The sequence below is a fragment of the Asterias rubens genome, chromosome 13, assembly GCF_902459465.1.
Source record: "Asterias rubens chromosome 13, eAstRub1.3, whole genome shotgun sequence".
Taxonomy (NCBI): Eukaryota; Metazoa; Echinodermata; class Asteroidea; order Forcipulatida; family Asteriidae; genus Asterias; species Asterias rubens.
In genome coordinates this window covers 14,792,975-14,812,983 of record NC_047074.1, presented here as the reverse complement: position 1 = coordinate 14,812,983, position 20,009 = coordinate 14,792,975, and the positions used below count along the sequence as shown (strand labels likewise).

The 20,009-nt window shown below is 35.9% G+C and overlaps 1 protein-coding gene across 1 annotated transcript in view; it reads left to right on the top strand.

The window, feature by feature from the left end:
• LOC117298475 (ras GTPase-activating protein 3-like) overlaps nucleotides 1-20,009 on the top strand; it is a 62,477-nt gene that overhangs the window by 35,601 nt on the left and 6,867 nt on the right. The window contains exons 5-16 of the mRNA XM_033781752.1: nucleotides 4,033-4,101; nucleotides 6,908-6,980; nucleotides 9,148-9,233; nucleotides 9,485-9,589; nucleotides 10,262-10,412; nucleotides 12,036-12,184; nucleotides 14,170-14,359; nucleotides 16,110-16,233; nucleotides 17,791-17,897; nucleotides 18,090-18,170; nucleotides 19,457-19,540; nucleotides 19,871-19,944. Of these exons, the coding sequence (XP_033637643.1) occupies nucleotides 4,033-4,101; nucleotides 6,908-6,980; nucleotides 9,148-9,233; nucleotides 9,485-9,589; nucleotides 10,262-10,412; nucleotides 12,036-12,184; nucleotides 14,170-14,359; nucleotides 16,110-16,233; nucleotides 17,791-17,897; nucleotides 18,090-18,170; nucleotides 19,457-19,540; nucleotides 19,871-19,944 (1,293 nt within the window). The remainder of the gene's footprint in view (nucleotides 1-4,032; nucleotides 4,102-6,907; nucleotides 6,981-9,147; nucleotides 9,234-9,484; nucleotides 9,590-10,261; nucleotides 10,413-12,035; nucleotides 12,185-14,169; nucleotides 14,360-16,109; nucleotides 16,234-17,790; nucleotides 17,898-18,089; nucleotides 18,171-19,456; nucleotides 19,541-19,870; nucleotides 19,945-20,009) is intronic.

Genomic DNA, 20,009 nt, shown 5'->3' with positions numbered 1-20,009 from the left:
TACAGGGTTGGTAAGGATAAAAACATCAATGTATAATTTTGAATATAAAATTCACACAAGAGCTATTTATTATTTTTCTTGAATGTGTTATATTTTCCTCTAAAATTAAGTCAAAAAAAAAAGAAAGACTGTAAATAAAATGCAACAGCTGATTTCGGTCAGTGCAACTAAAGAGGCTACAATATGAGCCCTGCAGTTTGGTAGATTTGAGCCCTGGCCTTGAGTCCATTGCACTTCATCATGCAAACCATGTACATGTAGCAGATTTTATGTATTTCTAGACAGTTGATAAAGTAGAGATTGAAAGATAGTAACTATCATACTTGCCAACAAACTCCTTATCTGAACTCAAGACATTGTCTTTCATGGAGTGAGCTTGAGTCAGTGTCTTTTAATATACGTCTCAAGAAACAAGACGTGTATAAATCAATTACCTTCAGCCAGGTGTGTTTAAATGTTGTGACAGTAACGTAGATGGGTAATCTCAGGTAATCTTGCCGTCAACTCCTTTTGTATATCTTTAGGGCCTTGTCACACGAGGCATCTTTTAAAGGCAGCTTGGAGGCAACCAAAAATGTTTACCTAATGTTTGTATACTTTTCTAGTTTGTGTTGCTATGTGTTTTTGATGTTTTTATAGCCTGAATGAATAAATAAATAAATAATTAATAAACTGCAGAGCATGCTACATGTAGTTTATGGGAGAAATATAGTCCACATTGTGTCTAAACCTGTAGTTTTGTATTCGAGAGGTTTTGGGCTCAAAAACAACAAGGAGAACTCGGGCCTCTCTAGCCTTTTCTTTCTTCTCTGTTTCTTCATATTGTCAAATCTCATCCTTACCTTCCCACTTTATAATGTAATGTGCATATCTTCAGTACCTGTTTGCGCTCAAATATATACACGTATCATTGTTACAAATAAAGCCAGGGAAACGGAACCCAGACAGAAATTGGAAAAGATGAAATCTAAACCACTTGCACTGCCGGTTAGTGGCTTATAATCCAGGCTCCTCATCCTGTGGGAACCGGTCCCCGACAGGGTACTGGGGATACCTGAGGCATCTTTAGTTACAGAGTCCTTCCTGTCAATGTCCAATTTGTAAAATGCCTAGGGTTGTATCTCGTTGTGGAGAAGCAGACAATTTACATCTGAATTTGTTGGACGTGTGTCTTTGTACTCGCGGTTGACGGGTAGCTTTGTGTAATTGCTTATAAATTTACTGTCAATAGTTGTCAGCTTTTGTAGTTGACTGTCTTTTTTCCTTCTGGTTATTTACATGCACAGTTTGCTTTTTTGCTATCATACATACATAGTAATAACTATATTTATAAAGTGCCTAATGCCTTCAGCTAAGCGATTGGAAGAAGATAAAGACAATGATATCTGATGAATTGAGCAGAAATGTCTAGAGAAGACTCTTGAAATGTGAGATGGTAAAAGCTTGTTGAATGTGAAGAGGGAGATTGTTCCATAATCGGGGTCAAGCAAACAAAAGGGATAGACATTGTTGACAAACTGCTGCTCAGAATTTGATAAACTTGTTTAAAGCACTGGTTCAGGCAAAAATTGTGTGTACTTAACAGAGCAAAACTCATATGGCGCATTTTGTATAAATGCAAATAAATACAAAATGCGCCAAATGTTGACTGCACTTGATTTGATGTCTAACATGTGGCGATAAATTTCCTGTGTTTTGGACATTTACATCAATGTCCAATTTATACCAGGATCGGTAGTGCACATGTCATTATTGTCAATACTATTATTTGTGTATTTTTACTCTTTTTTTTTGTTAGCAATTTAAAAAAAAAAGTTTTTATTTGTACCTTCCCCCCCCCCCCCTTGCACTTTTGACTACCTGTCCTTTTTATAATTTTGACTGGAATGCACAACATATTCACAGTTCAGCCTTTGGCTGCCATGGAATATTATAATGCATAAACCATCACTGAATAAATGAATTAATTAAGGAGCTAGAACACTTAACGTGGAAGAGTAATGGTCAACTCCTGTGTTTCTGGTTCACATAGCAGTCCACGCACCCTTCTTTACAGGCAGGCTTGTGAACTACATCAATTAAGTTCACTTTATGAGGCATCCTTGGTTTAACATGGAAGAGTAATGGTCAACTCCTGTGTTTCTGGTTCACATAGCAGTCCACGCACCCTTCTTTACAGGTTTCCTCAGGCTTGTGAACTACATCAATTAAGTTCACTTTATGAGGCATCCTTGGTTTAACGTGGAAGAGTAATGGTCAACTCCTGTGTTTCTGGTTCACATAGCAGTCCACACACCCTTCTTTACAGGTTTCCTCAGGCTTGTGAACTACATCAATTAAGTTCACTTTATGAGGCATCCTTGGGTTTCATTAGAGGTTACTTCAACCCAAGCGACGAGGTCTCACTTTAATGGTGCTGATTATTGAAGCATAGAATCAGAGTGAACTCAAGCAGGGAATTCCACCATTACGTTAAGCGTATTTCACAGGTTAGCAGGTTAGCAGGGCTTTTGTACATCGCACTCCATGCTGAAGGCATTCTTTGCTTACACAGCTAGCGCAGAAATGTGCAGTTTGCACATTTCTGCGCTAGAATGATGATCACAAGCTTAAAATTCAGCTGTAAAGCATATAAAGCAGAGTCATGAAACTTTGCCTAGTTGCTTTAAAATCTTATGCACTTTGTCAAATTAAACCAATGTGTTTGAAGCACTGTATACTCGGTACGTTCCTGAGTTCTGTGAAAAGAAAAATCACAGTCAAATCACTCGGGTGGGATTCGAACCCATGACCTTTGTATCCCTGATACCAAACTACCGTCTATGAAATTGAGTTATTTTACCAATAGTTATTTCCTTGAGAGTTTACAGAGGTAGCAAGAAAAATCCCCTGCAGTGTTCATGTCTCAGCAAACCAAATACAGCTAATTTACTCAGTAAACAACTACCAAGTATTAATTACTTATTGAATCTTTCAAAAATGAATTTGTCCATCAAACAACCAGAAAAAGACGAGATCATGTCTTTATTTTCATGGTATTTTGACTGGTTCGTTTATGAGACAGTTTGTTTCAACTCTTTAAGAGTTCTCGATGGAGATATTGACAATCCGAGGGACCTCTCCGGTGTCATTCCCCCAAGCCTGACATCTGATACACCCCTCGGATAAAAAGAAGCAGAGAATAAGACTTTTTTTTTTACTTGCCTCAGAAATTGGTTTTCAAGTGTTTAGATAGCTGATGCCGACCAGGCATACGGCTTCACTTGTAGCTCGATCATTGACGATGGCAGGGATTTGGGTGCTTGGTTTCATCCGGCTACCCCCAGGGAGGGTAATGTTGAAGGGGGATGATGGGGGGGGGGGGGAGACGCAGTAATGATTAAGATGGGTAGTAGACGTTGACATGTGGCAGTTATACTGGACAGTGATTTCAGCATTAAACGTGTATCATGTTGGTGAGATGTTCTTGTGATAATATTTGTTGTGCAAACATTTGGAAGTTGAATTACTTGTACTTGAAGCAACTGAGCTTCCTGGATGTTAAGAAGAATATAAAATATATCTTAAATGCGATCTATTATAATTATATCTAATGTGCTCTTTGTTAGTTTAGTGATGCCCAGAGTGCTCACTTGCGTAGATGTGACTCACGTTCTACACCATGAGATTGAATTATAATTAGTTTAAAGTTTTTGAGGCATTGCAAGGTGAGGTATCAATGCCAGTTGCCAGCTCACTTTTGTACCTTATTCAAGACACTCCTTAGAGCTCACTTGTTCCAGCAGGTTTATTAACATTCAACTGTGCCTCAGAGCCTTGAGCAAACTTTTGATTATGGCGCTCTATAACTAAGTGACTTTTGATTGTTTGGTTTATTAAATGATTGATTCAACAGTAGTCTAGGTCTATTTCTGGAATTAAAATAATCATTCAATGAAAAAGACTTGCCAAAAAATGGTCGAAAATAACTTTGTAAAATTACTGTTATAATATTCTACTTAAATGATTTCTTTTCTTTTCTTCTGATTTCAGAGTTCTAGAAGGGAACGGTCTAACAATTATCAACAACCAATGTGATCCTTATGCAACAGTAACTTTCCGGTAAGAAAAACAAATGAGTTTATCTTAGAATGTTGAGAGTTTATAATAACACTCTGAGTGAGGAGAAACGGACATCATATTACATCAAGCACCTGTCGCTGGTCATGTGATACCATTGAAGTATCTTATTGAAGGTCCTTTTTCAATTGACTAACCTTATCCAACCTACTTTTTTCTGTTTTTTTCTCTTTGTGTAATGCCTTTTAATTTGTGATTAGTTTATTTTGTAAACTTGATTCATTGCAGTGGTTTAACCAGAGGGAGTGGGAAGATGAAGCACCCCCCTCTTCTAAAAGAAAGCTAACCTCTTGCTTGCCCCACCCCCCTCTTGCCCCCCCCCAAAAAAAAAAAAAAAAAAATAATAATAATAATAATAATAATAATAAAAATAATAATAATAATAATAATAATAATAATAATAATATATGTATATAAAAAAAACACAAAAAAAAACCACAACAACAACAAAACAAAACCCCCAAAACATCAGGTTCTCTTTGGCAATAATGTAATTTTGTTTGCCCAAAGCAGAACTCATGTTTTATCATTTTTTCAAAGCATTTTTTAGCAACTGCCATTCTCAACTAAAAAATGGTATATACATGTGGGTTCTCTTTGGCAATAATGTCACCTACAAAATACTGGATTGATTACAAGCAGCAGAAAGAGGCTACACATCCCTTTATTCATGTAGGTTCTCTTGGGCAATAATGTCACCTACAAAATACTGGATTGATTACAAGCAGCAGAAAGAGGCTACACATCCCTTTATACGTGTAGGTTCTCTTTGGCAATAATGTCACCTACAAAATACTGGATTGATTACAAGCAGCAGAAAGAGGCTACACATCCCTTTATTTGTGCAAGGATCTTGACAACCTGATACTAGAGCAGAGGTATCAATAACTATTTTTCATTTCCTCTGACTGTGCTTCAACCTTGTTTGTTATCTAGCCTAAAGATCCGATTGCATTCTAAGTGATTTACGTGTAGTAATGATTTTTGGGTCTGGGAATGATTTCAAAAAATCAGATGTATGGAAAAATGGTCGAACTGTAGTCAAGATTGTGCAAGGACTTATGGTTAAATGGAAGGTATACGTTTGGTAGTCACTTTTGAAATTAATGACTGTGACAATAACAACTTTTGGTTTGAAGCCAGTTCAGCATTTGGTAGTATCAAGTATTTTGAGAAACATTCGTCTTCAAAGTAATCTGGTTATGTAAAAAGATGCAAAAAAATAGTTAATAGCCTGACGTTCCGACCCTAGCAGAGTCTTTCTCGAAGGCTAAAAAGATGTAACAAGTTTAATTATCTCCCACAATTTTGAATCTGAGAAGCGTTACTGTCAGACAAAATTAACAACCGTCAAGTTATAAACCACAGGGGAGACCGATTTAGAGTGACTGGGTACATTTTAAAAAATTTGGGTTGAACAAAGAACATTTAACCTGGTGCAAGTCACGCTCTAAATAAAGAATTTCTTGCTCAACTCTATTTTAAATCGTCCTGTCAATACACTGTAGATTTGGGGCCCACGGACAAAACCACTCCTTGTTTAGGCGGCAATCCTCTGTTCTGATGTCTATTCTTATGGTCAGTAAACCTTGGATAAAGACCCCCCTCTGCTCAGGTCAAATCTTCAGGCCATTAACTAATTTGTGTTTTTAAACCTTTTGGATGATTAAGCAGTTTGCAACCTTTAAATTCCATTTTCTCACTTGCGGACTTCCTCAGCATTGTGTTGATCCCAAAATTATATTTATATTGCCCTGGCATGCAGATTGTTTACTGAAGGCTAGATGACAATATTTATATTGCCCTGGCATGCAGATTGTTTACTGAAGGCTAGATGACAATATTTATATTGCCCTGGCATGCAGATTGTTTACTGAAGGCTAGATGACAATATTTATATTGCCCTGGCATGCAGATTGTTTACTGAAGGCTAGATGACAATATTTATATTGCCCTGGCATGCAGATTGTTTACTGAAGGCTAGATGACAATATTTATATTGCCCTTGCATGCAGATTGTTTACTGAAGGCTAGATGACAACAAAACACAACACACATAAACAGGGCCCAATTTCATAAAGCTGTGAAGCAGAAAATACTGCTTCACAAATTTCTTTGATTAGCAAAAATTTAGTCAGGCACTTGCCACAACAATGCAAACTCAGTGTACGTACTTTGAGCTGATGGCCTGTTTCTTCTTAGCAATTTGTGCTCAGCAAGTTTTAGCGCTTATTTAGCTTTATGCAATTTTTCCCTGGTATAATTATTGGTGTGACAAAGGCAGTTAGTCAAGTGTACAAAGATGACATAGATGAAAGCACACAGAACAAAGCAAGGGCTGAGAGAAGAAAGTGGCATGGGGGGAGGGGAGTGTTATCATAGGCGCTAGTTTGACTACTAGGTATGGGGAACACAAAAGACAACTAATCAATGATGGCAAGAGAACAAGGTCATTTAAATTAATTAGTGACTGAGGAAGGCTTAAAAAAGCGATACTATGTGGGGAAAAGGAGAAGGCAAAGACAACAAATTGTTAGTCATTTCCTTCTTGGATGTACATCAAACAGGCCTTTTTTTTTTGAAAGGGCAAGAGCACCCAGACTTGTTTACTTTTACTTCTTGGTTAAGGGCACGCTATGAGAAAGTTATCCAGCTTGTGATCTGTTTGTTTCAAAAGTTTCCTTCATTTCTTTGATTATAATTCTGTTGTTGATTGTGGGGCGCTGTGTTCTTTGCAGAACTTAATTTATTAAAAACTCTCTTTTGTATTAATTTATTAATCCAACAGAAACGAAACAAAAAGGACGAAAATACGGAGGAAAACGGTGAAGCCTTGCTTTGATGAGGCATTTCACTTTGAGGTAAGTAAGTCGATCCTGAATCACGTGATGTTGAGGCAGTCGCTGTCAGTCTGACTGATTCAGGGCTACAATGTATGTAGATGACATGTGTGCCATTGTTGGTCTGTTTTCATTCTATACAGAGGCATGTGATGAAAGTGTGAGTCTCTTTTCAGCTCCTGTATTGACTTTATTTGTTGTGTAGTACAACAAACTGTTATGACTGTCGTGAGTACGGGTGTGTGTAGGGAAGAGTGGCCGTGTGAGCTGAGACAAACCACACAAAATGTATTGATAAGATTATAATATACATGTATGCATCGTAGTAGAAAGTTAACAGACAAGCAAAGAAAAGAGAAAGACTAGAATGCACTCAAGATGTTCAAAAAGCTTTGGCTTTTGTTATTTAAGACAGTTCTCCAAGTGTGACTTACCATAGTCAAGTTATGACTTACCATAGCTGTTTTTTATCCCTCCCATAATTCATTCATTTATTTATTAAATTTATTTTTGGCTCAAGCTGCCTGAAACTGCTTGAATAATTTTGCTTAGTTGTATTGTGAGTTTTTACACATGCTAGTGAAACGCCTCAACAGCTGTAGATAAAACGCAATCTCAATGTAACGATGGATGGTCTAAAAATAACACATGCGTCCCTTAAAAACAAAGTGTATTTTTTCCACCTGCAAAGGTTCAAAGGTCAGAAGTGTCATCTTGACATGACAGTTCAGCAAACTATTTTGCCCACCGTCTATTTTGCCCACCGTCTATTTTGCCCACCGTCTATTTTGCCCACCGTCTATTTCTCACTCAAACAAAGTTTCCTAATTTTAATTGATCTGTCTGATTTTTGTTCAACCTCATTGTTTTCAATATGGTAAAGGTAACAAAACAAGTATGCAAATCACTTGTTTCATTCTCTACATAATAAATCAAACTTGTAGCACATAAACAATTCAATTCAATTCAATTCAATTTATTATTCACATCACGTTAAAAACAAGAAAATTGCCTTCCAGTGTGCAACATAAAAAACACAGAATTTTAAAAATATAAATTTAAATATAAACTACAGGTATAAAAATATAAATATAAACAAATAAATCACAATGATATTTAAGGCTTTCTAGGTACAGTGGAAAATATTGTCCCTTTCCGTGCTACACGACTTGATGTTAACTTGTGCATGAGTACCCAAAGGGTTAAACAATATTTTAATAATAATAATAATATCGACTCTTATATAACACATTTAAAAAGAATAATTACTGCCCTTGAGCTTTATTATACCCCACTCACTGGGCCATTATATTTCATTCATAAACCATCTCAGCTCCCTTTGGAGTATACAGCCTGTGCCGCCTAGTATGTAGCGCACTAAGCTACATTTGTAAATCAATCACACGAACCATCTCTGCCCTAACAGGTACCCATTTACCCCCTGGGTGATGAGAAGCAATTATAGTTAAGTGTCTTGCTCAAGGACACAAAGTGTCTTGACCGGGATTCGAACTAACTCTTTGATGACTCAGCAACCAGGGCCAAATTTTTATAGAGCTGCTAAGCACAATAAATTTGCTTAGCATGAAATTTGTGCCTTGCTAAAAACAGGATTACCAGCAAAATTTCAATGTGATTTTCAGGATAAGCAAACAATAGCTGAATACAAGTAAAAATGGAAATTTGGTTGGTATTTCTGTTTTATCAAGGAAGAAATTTCATGCTAAGCAAATTGTTGTGCTGAGCAGCTCTATGATATTGGGCCCTCTACTTGAGTCAGATGCACTAAACCACCCAGTCGGCCCATCATGACAAAGAAATTATGGATGTTCGTAAATGCATGAACTATCACATTATGCTGACAACAACGTCGTTGATGAAACCCCTTTTAGCTCTTTCCTCAGAATTAATCTACATGTCTGCGGCTAAAGTGTTCCCACTTCATATTGTGACAATCAACAGGGATCTTTTACATGAACCTACTCTTCAATAAAACGTGCTTCTGGGCACGCTCTAAAAATTTAGGGGAGAAACTTATGACTGTCCTCCACGTTTGAAAGAGGTCGATATAAATGATAGAAGATGAAGATGAGAGTGAACTAAAGAAGGATGTATAAGAGGAGATGATGCAGTCAGTAAGATGAAAGAGGATGTACTTAATATATGTTTTTATTTTTCTATCTCACAGCTCCCGAGGGGAAACGGCACGGGTATGACTGGGGATTCTAAGAATAACTACAGCTTACAAGACGATATCAATAAATATGAATTGAAGTAAGTCGGGGATAAGAAATTTTAGACTTTTATCTTAATACAGACTTTTTGTTATCTGTTATTTCTCCATGTTGAAAACAATCCTTGGCCTAATTTGATAGAGCTGCTTAAACTGAAAATACTGCTTGAAATAAATAACAAATATTTTACATTACTCCATTCAAAAACTACATTGATTAAAATGCTAGTCAGCTTTTTGAGTTTGTTCTAACTCAAACCCTGATTTTGTTTCTTTTTGATTTCCTAAACAGGATTGCAATGTGGAATTCAGCAACTCTTGGTGAAGGTGTATTTATTGGAGAGGTTCGACTGATTCTAGGAACGATAGATCTATCTGCAGGTGTACACAAAGCTTGGTAAATATAATACATTTATTATCAGGTCATTTTAAAGAATAACTTTATTGTGGGTTCCTGTTGGTAACCTGTTTTTGTTGCTTAGCAGATATTCAGGCATGATGTTAATTCTTACTTTCGTCTGTTTTCTGAATAAAAGAAACTGGATTTTAGGTCAATTAAACCGTAAACCATACACAAAATGTCCTACTTTTATCAAGAGTCTAACATCATGCCTTGGTCTTATTCAATGTACACCCAGCAGGGTGGATATGTGCGCATTACAAGTCTTTATTTTTATTATAATTACAGATATGTTTATTGGCTCTTAAACTTTTTTTAGCTTAGCATTTAACATGTGTTCTAGCTGGTAGCCTGTATTGTTGCCTAACAGATATTGTACATGTATACACATTCTTAGCTGGTAACCTACATGTATTTTTTTGCTTAACAGACAGATATTGTGTATTATGTATTTGGGTCTTAGTTGATGACCTAGTTTGGTTGCTTAGCAGACATGGTTTTTCAGCTTGTAACCTATATTTGTGTGCTTAGCAGATATAAGATTCCGAAACCGGGTTAATTAAGCTTCAAATCCCAACTTGCACTTTATAAATGTCACACGACTCATTAGTGATTCGTCCGGTATTACAATTCACCGTATCAAGTTGCCCTTTTTATTTATAACATCAGGTATTTTCTGAAGCCAAGAGAGAACAGTAAGCTTGGTCGGACGGACCTAGGCTCGTTGAGAGTACGTATCAACTATCAACAAGATCATGTCTTACCATCGCAGTACTATGAACCTGTTATGGATATACTACTTCAGTCACCAGAGATTGAGGTACGCTTCTTAAAAAGGAAAGGAATATGTATTATCAAATAAGTATATAATGCAATCTGGATAAAAGCTTGCTACATGTAAGGTCACAAATTCACTCAGCAAAATAAAGGAATAAATGTAATTTATGCAGCACTAAAAACTGCCTAAAAAGACGCTCAAGGTGCTCTACAGAATTATAGATGATGATAATGAGGCTCTACTTGAGTACTTTCTCAAGTCCTGAATCTCATGTTCGCTCTGTGTTACTTTGTTTTGCTTTCCTCTTAAAGCAACATTTCTGTTATGAAGGGTTAAGGTAGTGGATTTCTGTTATGAAGGGTTAAAGGTAGTGGACACTATTGGTAATTACTCTAAATAATTATTAGCATAAAACCTTACTTGGGGTAACAAGTAATGGGGAGAGGTTGATAGTATAAAACATTGTGAGAAATGGCTCCCTCTGAAGTAATGCAGTTTTTGAGGAAGAAGTAATTTTCCATGAATTTGATTTTCGAGACCTCATAATATTTAGAATTTGAGGTCTCGAAATCAAGCATCTGAAAGCATACAACTTCGTGTGACAATTGGGTGTTTTTTCTTCCATTATTATCTCACAACTTCAATGACCGATTGAGCTGAAATTTTCACAGGTTTGTTCTTTTATGCATATTTTGAGATACACCCAGTGAGAAGACTGGTGTTTGACAATTACCAATAGTATCCAGTGTCTTTAAACTGGTCATTCTTAGCAGTCTTGGTATAATGAGAGTTGACTCTATATTAATTTTGCTTTTGTCCCTTGTTATTATTTATTATAAATTTGTGGTAATGAAACTAAGGATGCCTCATAAATAAATCAATTACGATAGCTTGCAAGCCTTATTAGTGAACTTAATCACTGTACATGTAGCTGGCAAGCCTGAAGAAACCTTTAAACAAAGATGCTTGCTACAGGTATGTGAACCAGAAACACAAGGGGTTAATCTATGCTCGTCCATGATAAGTGGTGTGGGTTATTTTACATGCACTGCCAATCATAGAAAATGTTATGTCCCATCTGAAGGACAAAGTAGTTACAGTAAATCATCTTGCTAAAGAAAACAAATCATTCCGGGACTTGAACTCACACTCTGCTGATCAGAATCTCCGGAACTTGTGTCTGGTGCTCTTAACCGCTCGGCCAAGACACTGCTGTAGTTCTCATGGTTATCTTTGGTAATTGTCAAAGACCAGTCTTCGCACTTGGTGTATCTCAACATACATGTATGCATTAAATAACAAACCTGAAACAATTTGAGCTTAATCAGTCGTTGAAGTTGCGAGAGAATAATGGAAGAAAAAACACCATTGTTGCACAAATTTGTGTGCTTTCAGATTCCTAAAAATCATTATAAGACTTCAGGCCTGACGCCTTCTACATGCGAGTGAGAAACTACTTAAACCTCTTTCTCAAAAACTACATTACTTCAGAAGGAGCAGTTTTTCACAATGGTTTATACTATCAACAGCTTTCTATCGCTCATTACCAAGTAAGTTTTTATGCATACAATTATTTTGAGAAATTACCAATAGTGTCTATTGCCTTAAAAAAAAATGTATTGTTGATAATGGAGAAACGTTTTTTTTTTTTTTTTTTTCTCACAGCCTACCTCAGCCAGTGCCATCCAGATCCTTGGTGATCTAGTCAAAGATAAAGTAGAAGCAGCTAAACCACTCATCCGGTTATTCCATCATCACAACATGGTCATTCCACTCATCAAGACACTAGTGCAACATGAAGTTTCAGACACAAGGTAAGAATCAATCAAAACCAAAACGTTAGATCAAAATATATATCTCAAAGATAAATAAATACAAAAGGTGACAAGTCTTGGCAGAAAGCCAGTAAAAAGGGAAAACAGTTACTAGAAAAGGCCTAATATAAAAGGAAAATGAATGGAATCACAACCAAAGTATATTTCTAAAGATGTCAGTTTATGTGCACAGTAGCCACAATCATTGGTACACATGTTGTTTGTTCTCCATTTTATGCACAACAGTTTGGAAACCACTGATGAAGCAGTTATCTCAATGTTATTTTTTTAATTAATTAAAATACAAGATCTGCAAAGAGTTCCTCAATATTTATCTGTTGTTCATTTGCTGACGGTGTCAAAATTAACTTAGAAACAGATTACAAGTCCGCTTTTAAAGTTCCTAAAAACCCTTTATTGCCATTAATTTTTTAGAGTGGTTACCAAACGTAAACCTTCCCTTAAAAAGCAGCCAGTTTTGTGAATAAATGTTGTACAGAATCTCCAGTCCTTTCATTGAAAATTTATCAATAAAAAGCATGACTGTTTATTTGGACTTGTTGAAGTGCTCTCATCTTTGCCAAAGTCTCATCTGAGAAAATTCAGATTGAACCTTGAGACGTCCTTAAGGCATCAAAAGAAGAAAACACTTATTTCAGTACTATAAGTGCAGCCAGAAAACACATTTCCCATTAATTTTTCATATGCATGCGTGGATAAGCCCTAATGAAATTTCACAATGAAAAGCCAAAGTGTTGCTATCCATTTTAGGGTGTCAAAACATATAAGTGTGTACCGTCATAAATAAAGGAAGTGTTAAGTAGGCGGGCTCCCGATGGTACATTGACCTGCTTCTTACTTTCTCTATGTTGTCCTCTGGGAACTAGCCTGTCAGGGTAGTGAAAAGGTCTCATATTACTGTCCATCTCCGATAGATGCATAGGATGTGGAGGATGTGATAAGTTGACTGTATATTACTGTAAATGACATTCAAATTACCAGCCTCTCAAACCTCCGCTAAACCTAGTGGGACTAAAATCCATGGCCTTTGCATTTTTTATCAAGTCAAAAACAGAAGAGAGTGGAAAAACTTATGTCTCTTCATTGTAGTGTGAAGTAACCTCATAACTAAACATGTACCTCTCAAAATAAATGCAGTATTTGTCTTTCTGGTGTTTTCTTTTCTTAAAGGCAAAGTATACCTTTAGGAACTGTTCGATTGTTTTAACCCCATATAAATGAAGATTACACAATAAAACTAACATGTGAAAATTTCATGACATGAAGAATAATCTCTATATTAATGTAGAAATACAATTTGAGAAACATTACTGACAGTAAGGTTTCTCAAATTCAAAATATGGGGAATAAAAACTTGTATCTTTTTACATAACCACATTTTTTCAAAGTGAAATGTTTCTTAAAATGCTTTATACTATCAAAAGCTGCTGTAAGCTTTTAATCAAAAGTTTTTAATACCAATTATTTGAAGAGTGATTACCAAATGTATTTTATACTCTTTAAAGATAGGCTCAGAGTTTAGTAAATATGCCAAAAGTGAATTCATTTGATGAGAAGCACTGCAACGGTTGAGAGTATGTAAATTATTTTGAGAAAGGATTCCCTTCAAAGTAAAATGGTTTGGATCAAACTCTATGCCCTTTGATATAATTCTGAGTAACTAATCATTCTTGAATCAGTTCTCAGATATCTGAGGGTTGGCTTCTGTTCATGAATGCTGCAGCTAGAGTTATGGTTGGTTTGAATATGAAAACCAATAGTTAAATCTCATTTAATTAGACCCCACTTCAAAAATAATAGTCCTAATAACAAATAGTACCAAACACAAACAGGTCTTCCTCATTCAAGCAAACTCTGAATTGATGATATTTATATTAACCACATCACAGACCCATCGAGACAAGAAATAATATTGACATCTTTTTCTCTTTCCTCGTCTCCCTTTGTTTGGATGACATCTACAGTGACCCCAACACAATCTTCCGAGGTAATTCCCTCGCCTCCAAGTGCATCGACGAGTTCATGAGAATGGACGGACTCCATTATCTGTACGACACGTTACGAGATTTACTCGAGAATATCTATGAAGAGAAGAAGCCCTGCGAGATCGACCCATCCAAACTTAAAGATAACGAAAGTCTGGAGACCAACCTTGTAAGTTGACAATCAATCGATCCATCCAAATTGAAAGATAATGAATGTTTACAAACTAACTTTGTAAGTTCACAACCAATGTCTAATGGAAAGTCCAACAGAAATCAAACAAAAAATTGACATCAGAGAAGGAATATCCTGCTACCTGTCCTAGATTGATTTTGACCCCTAACAGGTGCCTTCTACTACCTGTCCTAGATTGATTTTGACCCCTAACAGGTGCCTTCTACTACCTGTCCTAGATTGATTTTGACCCCTAACAGGTGCCTTCTACTACCTGTCCTAGATTGATTTTGACCCCTAACAGGTGCCTTTTACTACCTGTCCTAGATTGATTTTGACCCCTAACAGGTGCCTTCTACTACATGTACCTGTCCTAGATTGATTTTGACGCCTAACAGGTGCCTTTTACTACCTGTCCTAGATTGATTTTGACCCCGTACAGGTGCCTTCTACTACCTGTCCTAGATTGATTTTGACCCTTAACAGGTGCCTTTTACTACCTGTCCTAGGTTGATTTTGACGCCTAACAGGTGCCTTTTACTACCTGTCCTAGATTGATTTTGACCCCTAACAGGTGCCTTTTACTACCTGTCCTAGATTGATTTTGACCCCTAACAGGTGCCTTCTACTACCTGTCCTAGATTGATTTTGACCCCTAACAGGTGCCTTTTACTACCTGTCCTAGATTGATTTTGACCCCTAACAGGTGCCTTCTACTACCTGTCCTAGATTGATTTTGACCCCTAACAGGTGCCTTTTACTACCTGTCCTAGATTGATTTTGACCCCGTACAGGTGCCTTCTACTACCTGTCCTAGATTGATTTTGACCCTTAACAGGTGCCTTCTACTACCTGTCCTAGATTGATTTTGACCCTTAACAGGTGCCTTTTACTACCTGTCCTAGGTTGATTTTGACCCTTAACAGGTGCCTTTTACCACCTGTCCTAGATTGATTTTGACCCTTAACAGGTGCCTTCTACTACCTGTCCTGGATTGATTTTGACCCCGTACAGGTGATATCTCTCCTACTCTAATCTGATTTCCAATTTGCTGTTTTATTTTTCCCTGTTGAAAAGTCAGAAAAACTGGGTTCAATAGCCTGAACAGTATATTAAAGCCTACTTCACGTGTAGATCTGCCCTTTTACTTGATAAAATATTCCTATTTTATTTCCAAGGACAGAATATCAGCCTAGAGTAATAACCTCATAAATACATTAATAATGTGTGATGGAAGTGTCATGGTGCTTAAAGTAGCAGCTTGTTTGAGAACATCGCCATGATAGCAGATCTTTGCTACAGTCCTTGGTGGATGCAAATAATAATAACAGGATTCAATCTATAACATGGCGCTCAGCGACAAGAAGCAATGAAAAACAAATACATTTTAAAGGGTGGCTAGAAACAGTCACAAAAGAGATTTCCATGTAACAATAAGTATTGTTTTTTTATCTACTTCTCTAGCACTGAGGTAGTTGTTCACAGAACAAAAGCTCCTGGAATCTATAACTCAAGGGGTTACCACAAGTAACTGTAATTTTAAACTTGTATATGTATATATTTATACATAGTTTAAATGATACCTGTAAGTGGGTTGGATATTGATATTAATAATAAAACAAATTTAAAAAAAATTCACCTCCCAAGATCTGGATCCCATTTTCAGACTTTTTTTGTCAGCAATGATTCTCGTCCCTGTAACCACGGCCCATACTTTGTGATTAATAGGTTCTGATTTTGTTTTCAGGGCAATCTACGTCAGTACGTTGAGCAAGCCTACCAAGCCATTATAGACTCTGCTATAGGATGCCCTAGTGCTCTGTGTGAATGCTTCTACGCAATCAAGGAAGCTGCACAAACGAGATTTCCAGGTAACTACATTTATTTATACAGTTGCATACAGTTGAAAACAGATAACAATGAGTATAATAATGAAATATGTATGCTTGATGATTGATATTGATGTACACGTACTGTACTGATAGATCCTTGTCTTTTGATTGGTGAAACATGAGCTACATGTCACACTTTATTTTGGCTGTGAACATGTAATAAAACCCACACATCCACCTCTATAAAGGCGTCATGACGCTACAAAAGGAAACAATTAACAAATGAATGTACTGTTTAACTATTTGTTATCGGCTTTTTTTTAGGGGGGGGGGTGTATATTTCAGAAATGCAAGCTTCACAGCCTTAATGGGTATGAATTGAGTTTTATTTTTTACAATATTGAGACTCGTTTAAAAAAAAAATAAAAAAAAAAAAACATGAAGAGAATTAAAAAACATTTACCACCTTATGTATATACAGTCTGACAATCAATTATTCTCTGATAAAGTAGGCTAAGAGAGTTTTTGTGAGAACAATTTTCGAAAAGCTTAGAAAAGTGCTAGATCTGAAGGATTTTTTAATACAGGCATGCAACTTTTCAGCCAATCATCTGATTCCCTCTTTTTCTTTTTACAACAGTGCCATAGAAAACTGAAATATAATTAACAAAAGTTAAAGGCAGTGGACACTATTGGTAATCACTCAAAATAATTATTAGCATAAAACCTTTCTTGGTGACCAGTAATGTGGAGAGGTTGATGGTATAAAACATTGTGCGAAATGGCTCCCTCTGAAGTGCCATAGTTTTCGAGAGAGAAGTAATTTTCCACGAAGTTTAGAACTTGAGGTCTCGAAATCAACTATCTAAACGCACACAACTTCGTGTGCCAAGGGTATTTTTTCTTTCATTATTACGTGTATCTCGGAAGTTCGATGACCGATTGAGCTAAAATTTTCACAGGTTTGTTATTTTATACATATGTTGAGATACAACAAGTAAGAAGACTGGTCTTTGACAATTACTAATAGTGTCCACTGCCTTTAATTGTGATCGGTCATTTCCTCTTTTTTATTTTTTTGCAATTAGAAAATTGCATGTCTGTTGTCTGTGAAGTGTGTTGTAACTAGTGAGTAGTGATTGAAAAAACCATAAACTTGAAATACAACCATTTACATTTAGTCTGCGGTGTGCATCAAGAATGTTTGTACAATGCCCTCCAGGAAATGAAACCAATGAAATCATTTCCTACAGAACTAATGACAAGTAGTGTTTGATTAAGTTTTGGTTAAAGGCAAAGCATACTTTTGTTTTTTGGAACCCCTGTTTTTTTTTAATCCAATATAAATATTGATATTATATACTAACCTGTGGAAATTCTATTTCGGAAGATGGTAGCGTTTTTGAGATATCGCCAAGAATCTGATATTGTTATGTTCATTTAGGAAGACTAATCTGCAATTGGATTACACATTCTGAGAAAAGCTTCATCCAGGAACAGTTCTCAGATTGAACTGTTTTTGAATCTCTCTCTGTAAAACCACATTCCTTTGTAGGGAATTGTTTATGACAATTTTTTAGTTTTCTACCATTTCAGATGACTGCGTCGTGAAATATTCGGCAGTCAGTGGTTTCGTCTTCTTAAGGTTCTTCGCTCCTGCCATCCTTTCCCCAACACTTTTTCATCTCAGAACAGATAGTTGTGTAAGTCAAATAAACATTTTGTCAATGTTAACAGAGAATGAATCAAAATTAAAGACATGTAGCACTTCTTTTGTTAATACAGCTTTGGCTCAGATTCATAGGGCAAACTCGCCATAAGCAAAAGATGTCAAATGTATCTTTAACTGACCACTCACATGCCTTGACTTGTTTCTTGCTTCCTCTTGTTTACAGGATGAACAAACTGCCAGAACACTCAAGATGGTATCCAAGGCAATCCAGACCCTGGGTAACCATGTTAATCCTGACAAACTAGTAAGTAATGCTTTGAGTTGACACAAACCTACATTCCAATCAAGATAATTAGGTGAGGTTTTCAGTAGCACCGTGTGTAAATCTCTTTTGAGTAGTGTTGGTTCTAAAAGAAACCGGTAGTTGACAACCCCACCTTTCAGCATGCTCTGTACATCTTTAGGAAAATGCTGGACTCTGGTGCAGGATACTGCTTAATTATTATTATTATTATTATTATTATTATTATTATTATTATTATTATTATTATTATTATTATTATTATTATTATTATTATTATTATTATTATTATTATTATTATTATTATTATTATTATTATTATTATTATTATTATTATTATTATTATTATTATTATTATTATTATTATTATTATTATTATTATTATTATTATTATTATTATTTCATTTTATCACAGCATGCAAAAGAAAGATCTCATTTTCCTTTGTGCCGGTAACTCCTCGAGCCGGGCTACGTCCCGTAGCCTTAGATCTCAAGGGTCTTTCTCAGGATCCTCGCTGTTCCCAAAAGCGCTGCCTTTTGTAATAGATCTACCCTCACATTTGTCCCTATTTCATCTAGATGTTTCCCCAGTGCTTTGGGAATGGTGCCAAGTGCTCCAACCACCACGGGGACTACTTTTACCTTTACCTGCCAAATCTTACGAAGTTCCCTGGCCAGGTCCTGGTACTTCTCGATCTTTTCCATCTCCTTCGAAGCTACCCTTATATCACCTGGCACCGCTATGTCAATGAGATGACACATCTTCTTCGTCTTATCTAATAGCACAACATCCGGACGCCTATGTTGTATTATTATTATTATTATTATTATTATTATTATTATTATTATTATTATTATTATTATTATTATTATTATTATTATTATTATTATTATTATTATTATATTACTGTTACTGTTACTGTTACTGTTACTGTTACTGTTACTGTTACTGTTACTGTTACTGTTACTGTTCCTGTTACTGTTACTGTTACTGTTAATTTGGAAATTCACACAAAATACAAAATTACAAAAATTTATACGAAAAGGATAAAACTCTTAAAAACATTAATTGTATAGATATTTACATCTGGATTGGAAAACAGTAAAAAGGGGGATACATCCATGTATATAAAAAGGGGGGCAAGCAGTAAAAGAGAAAACAAAGACAATTGGTAGTTGGGCTTGGCTCAATAGTGGGATTTGAAATGAGGTCCTAGAGGTGAAAGACGAGGAAAGATGCCAGCCCAAATATATCCATTTATAATAGTTTGCTTGTGTTGTCTTGACAGAGTAATGTGAATTGGAAGGAGGAATACATGAGTCCATTGTACACAAACATTCTAAATGAAGCCAATATGGATGGAATCAAGAAGGTATGTAACAATCAATCAACGTATTATTGTGCCATAAACTCTCTTCGGCTGGGTACAAATTGACTATGTTGAGATGTGAACCCTTACCCTGATTGTTTTCAGGGGAAGAAAATATTAAACAGCTTTTTAAGACTTACTCACCACTATTTTTATTCCTATATTAGGCTTATTTTTAAGCAGTTTGAATTGAAATATGAAATCAAAAATTATACCTCACAATTAAATATAAAATGGTTCTCAAAATTTGAAAGTTTGTATTGCATTCTTTAGTTTTGACATTAAACATTAAATAAACAAAAAACAGCAAACTATTTTGTTTATTTTTGTTAGTTTTTGGAGGTGATCTCATCATCAACCCAAGCACAAGTCAAGGCAATTGAAGTTCCAATAACGTTAAAAGAAGGGTGAGTTAGTTATTGAAGTTCCAATAACGTTAAAAGAAGGGTGAGTTATTCATTGAAGTTCCAAT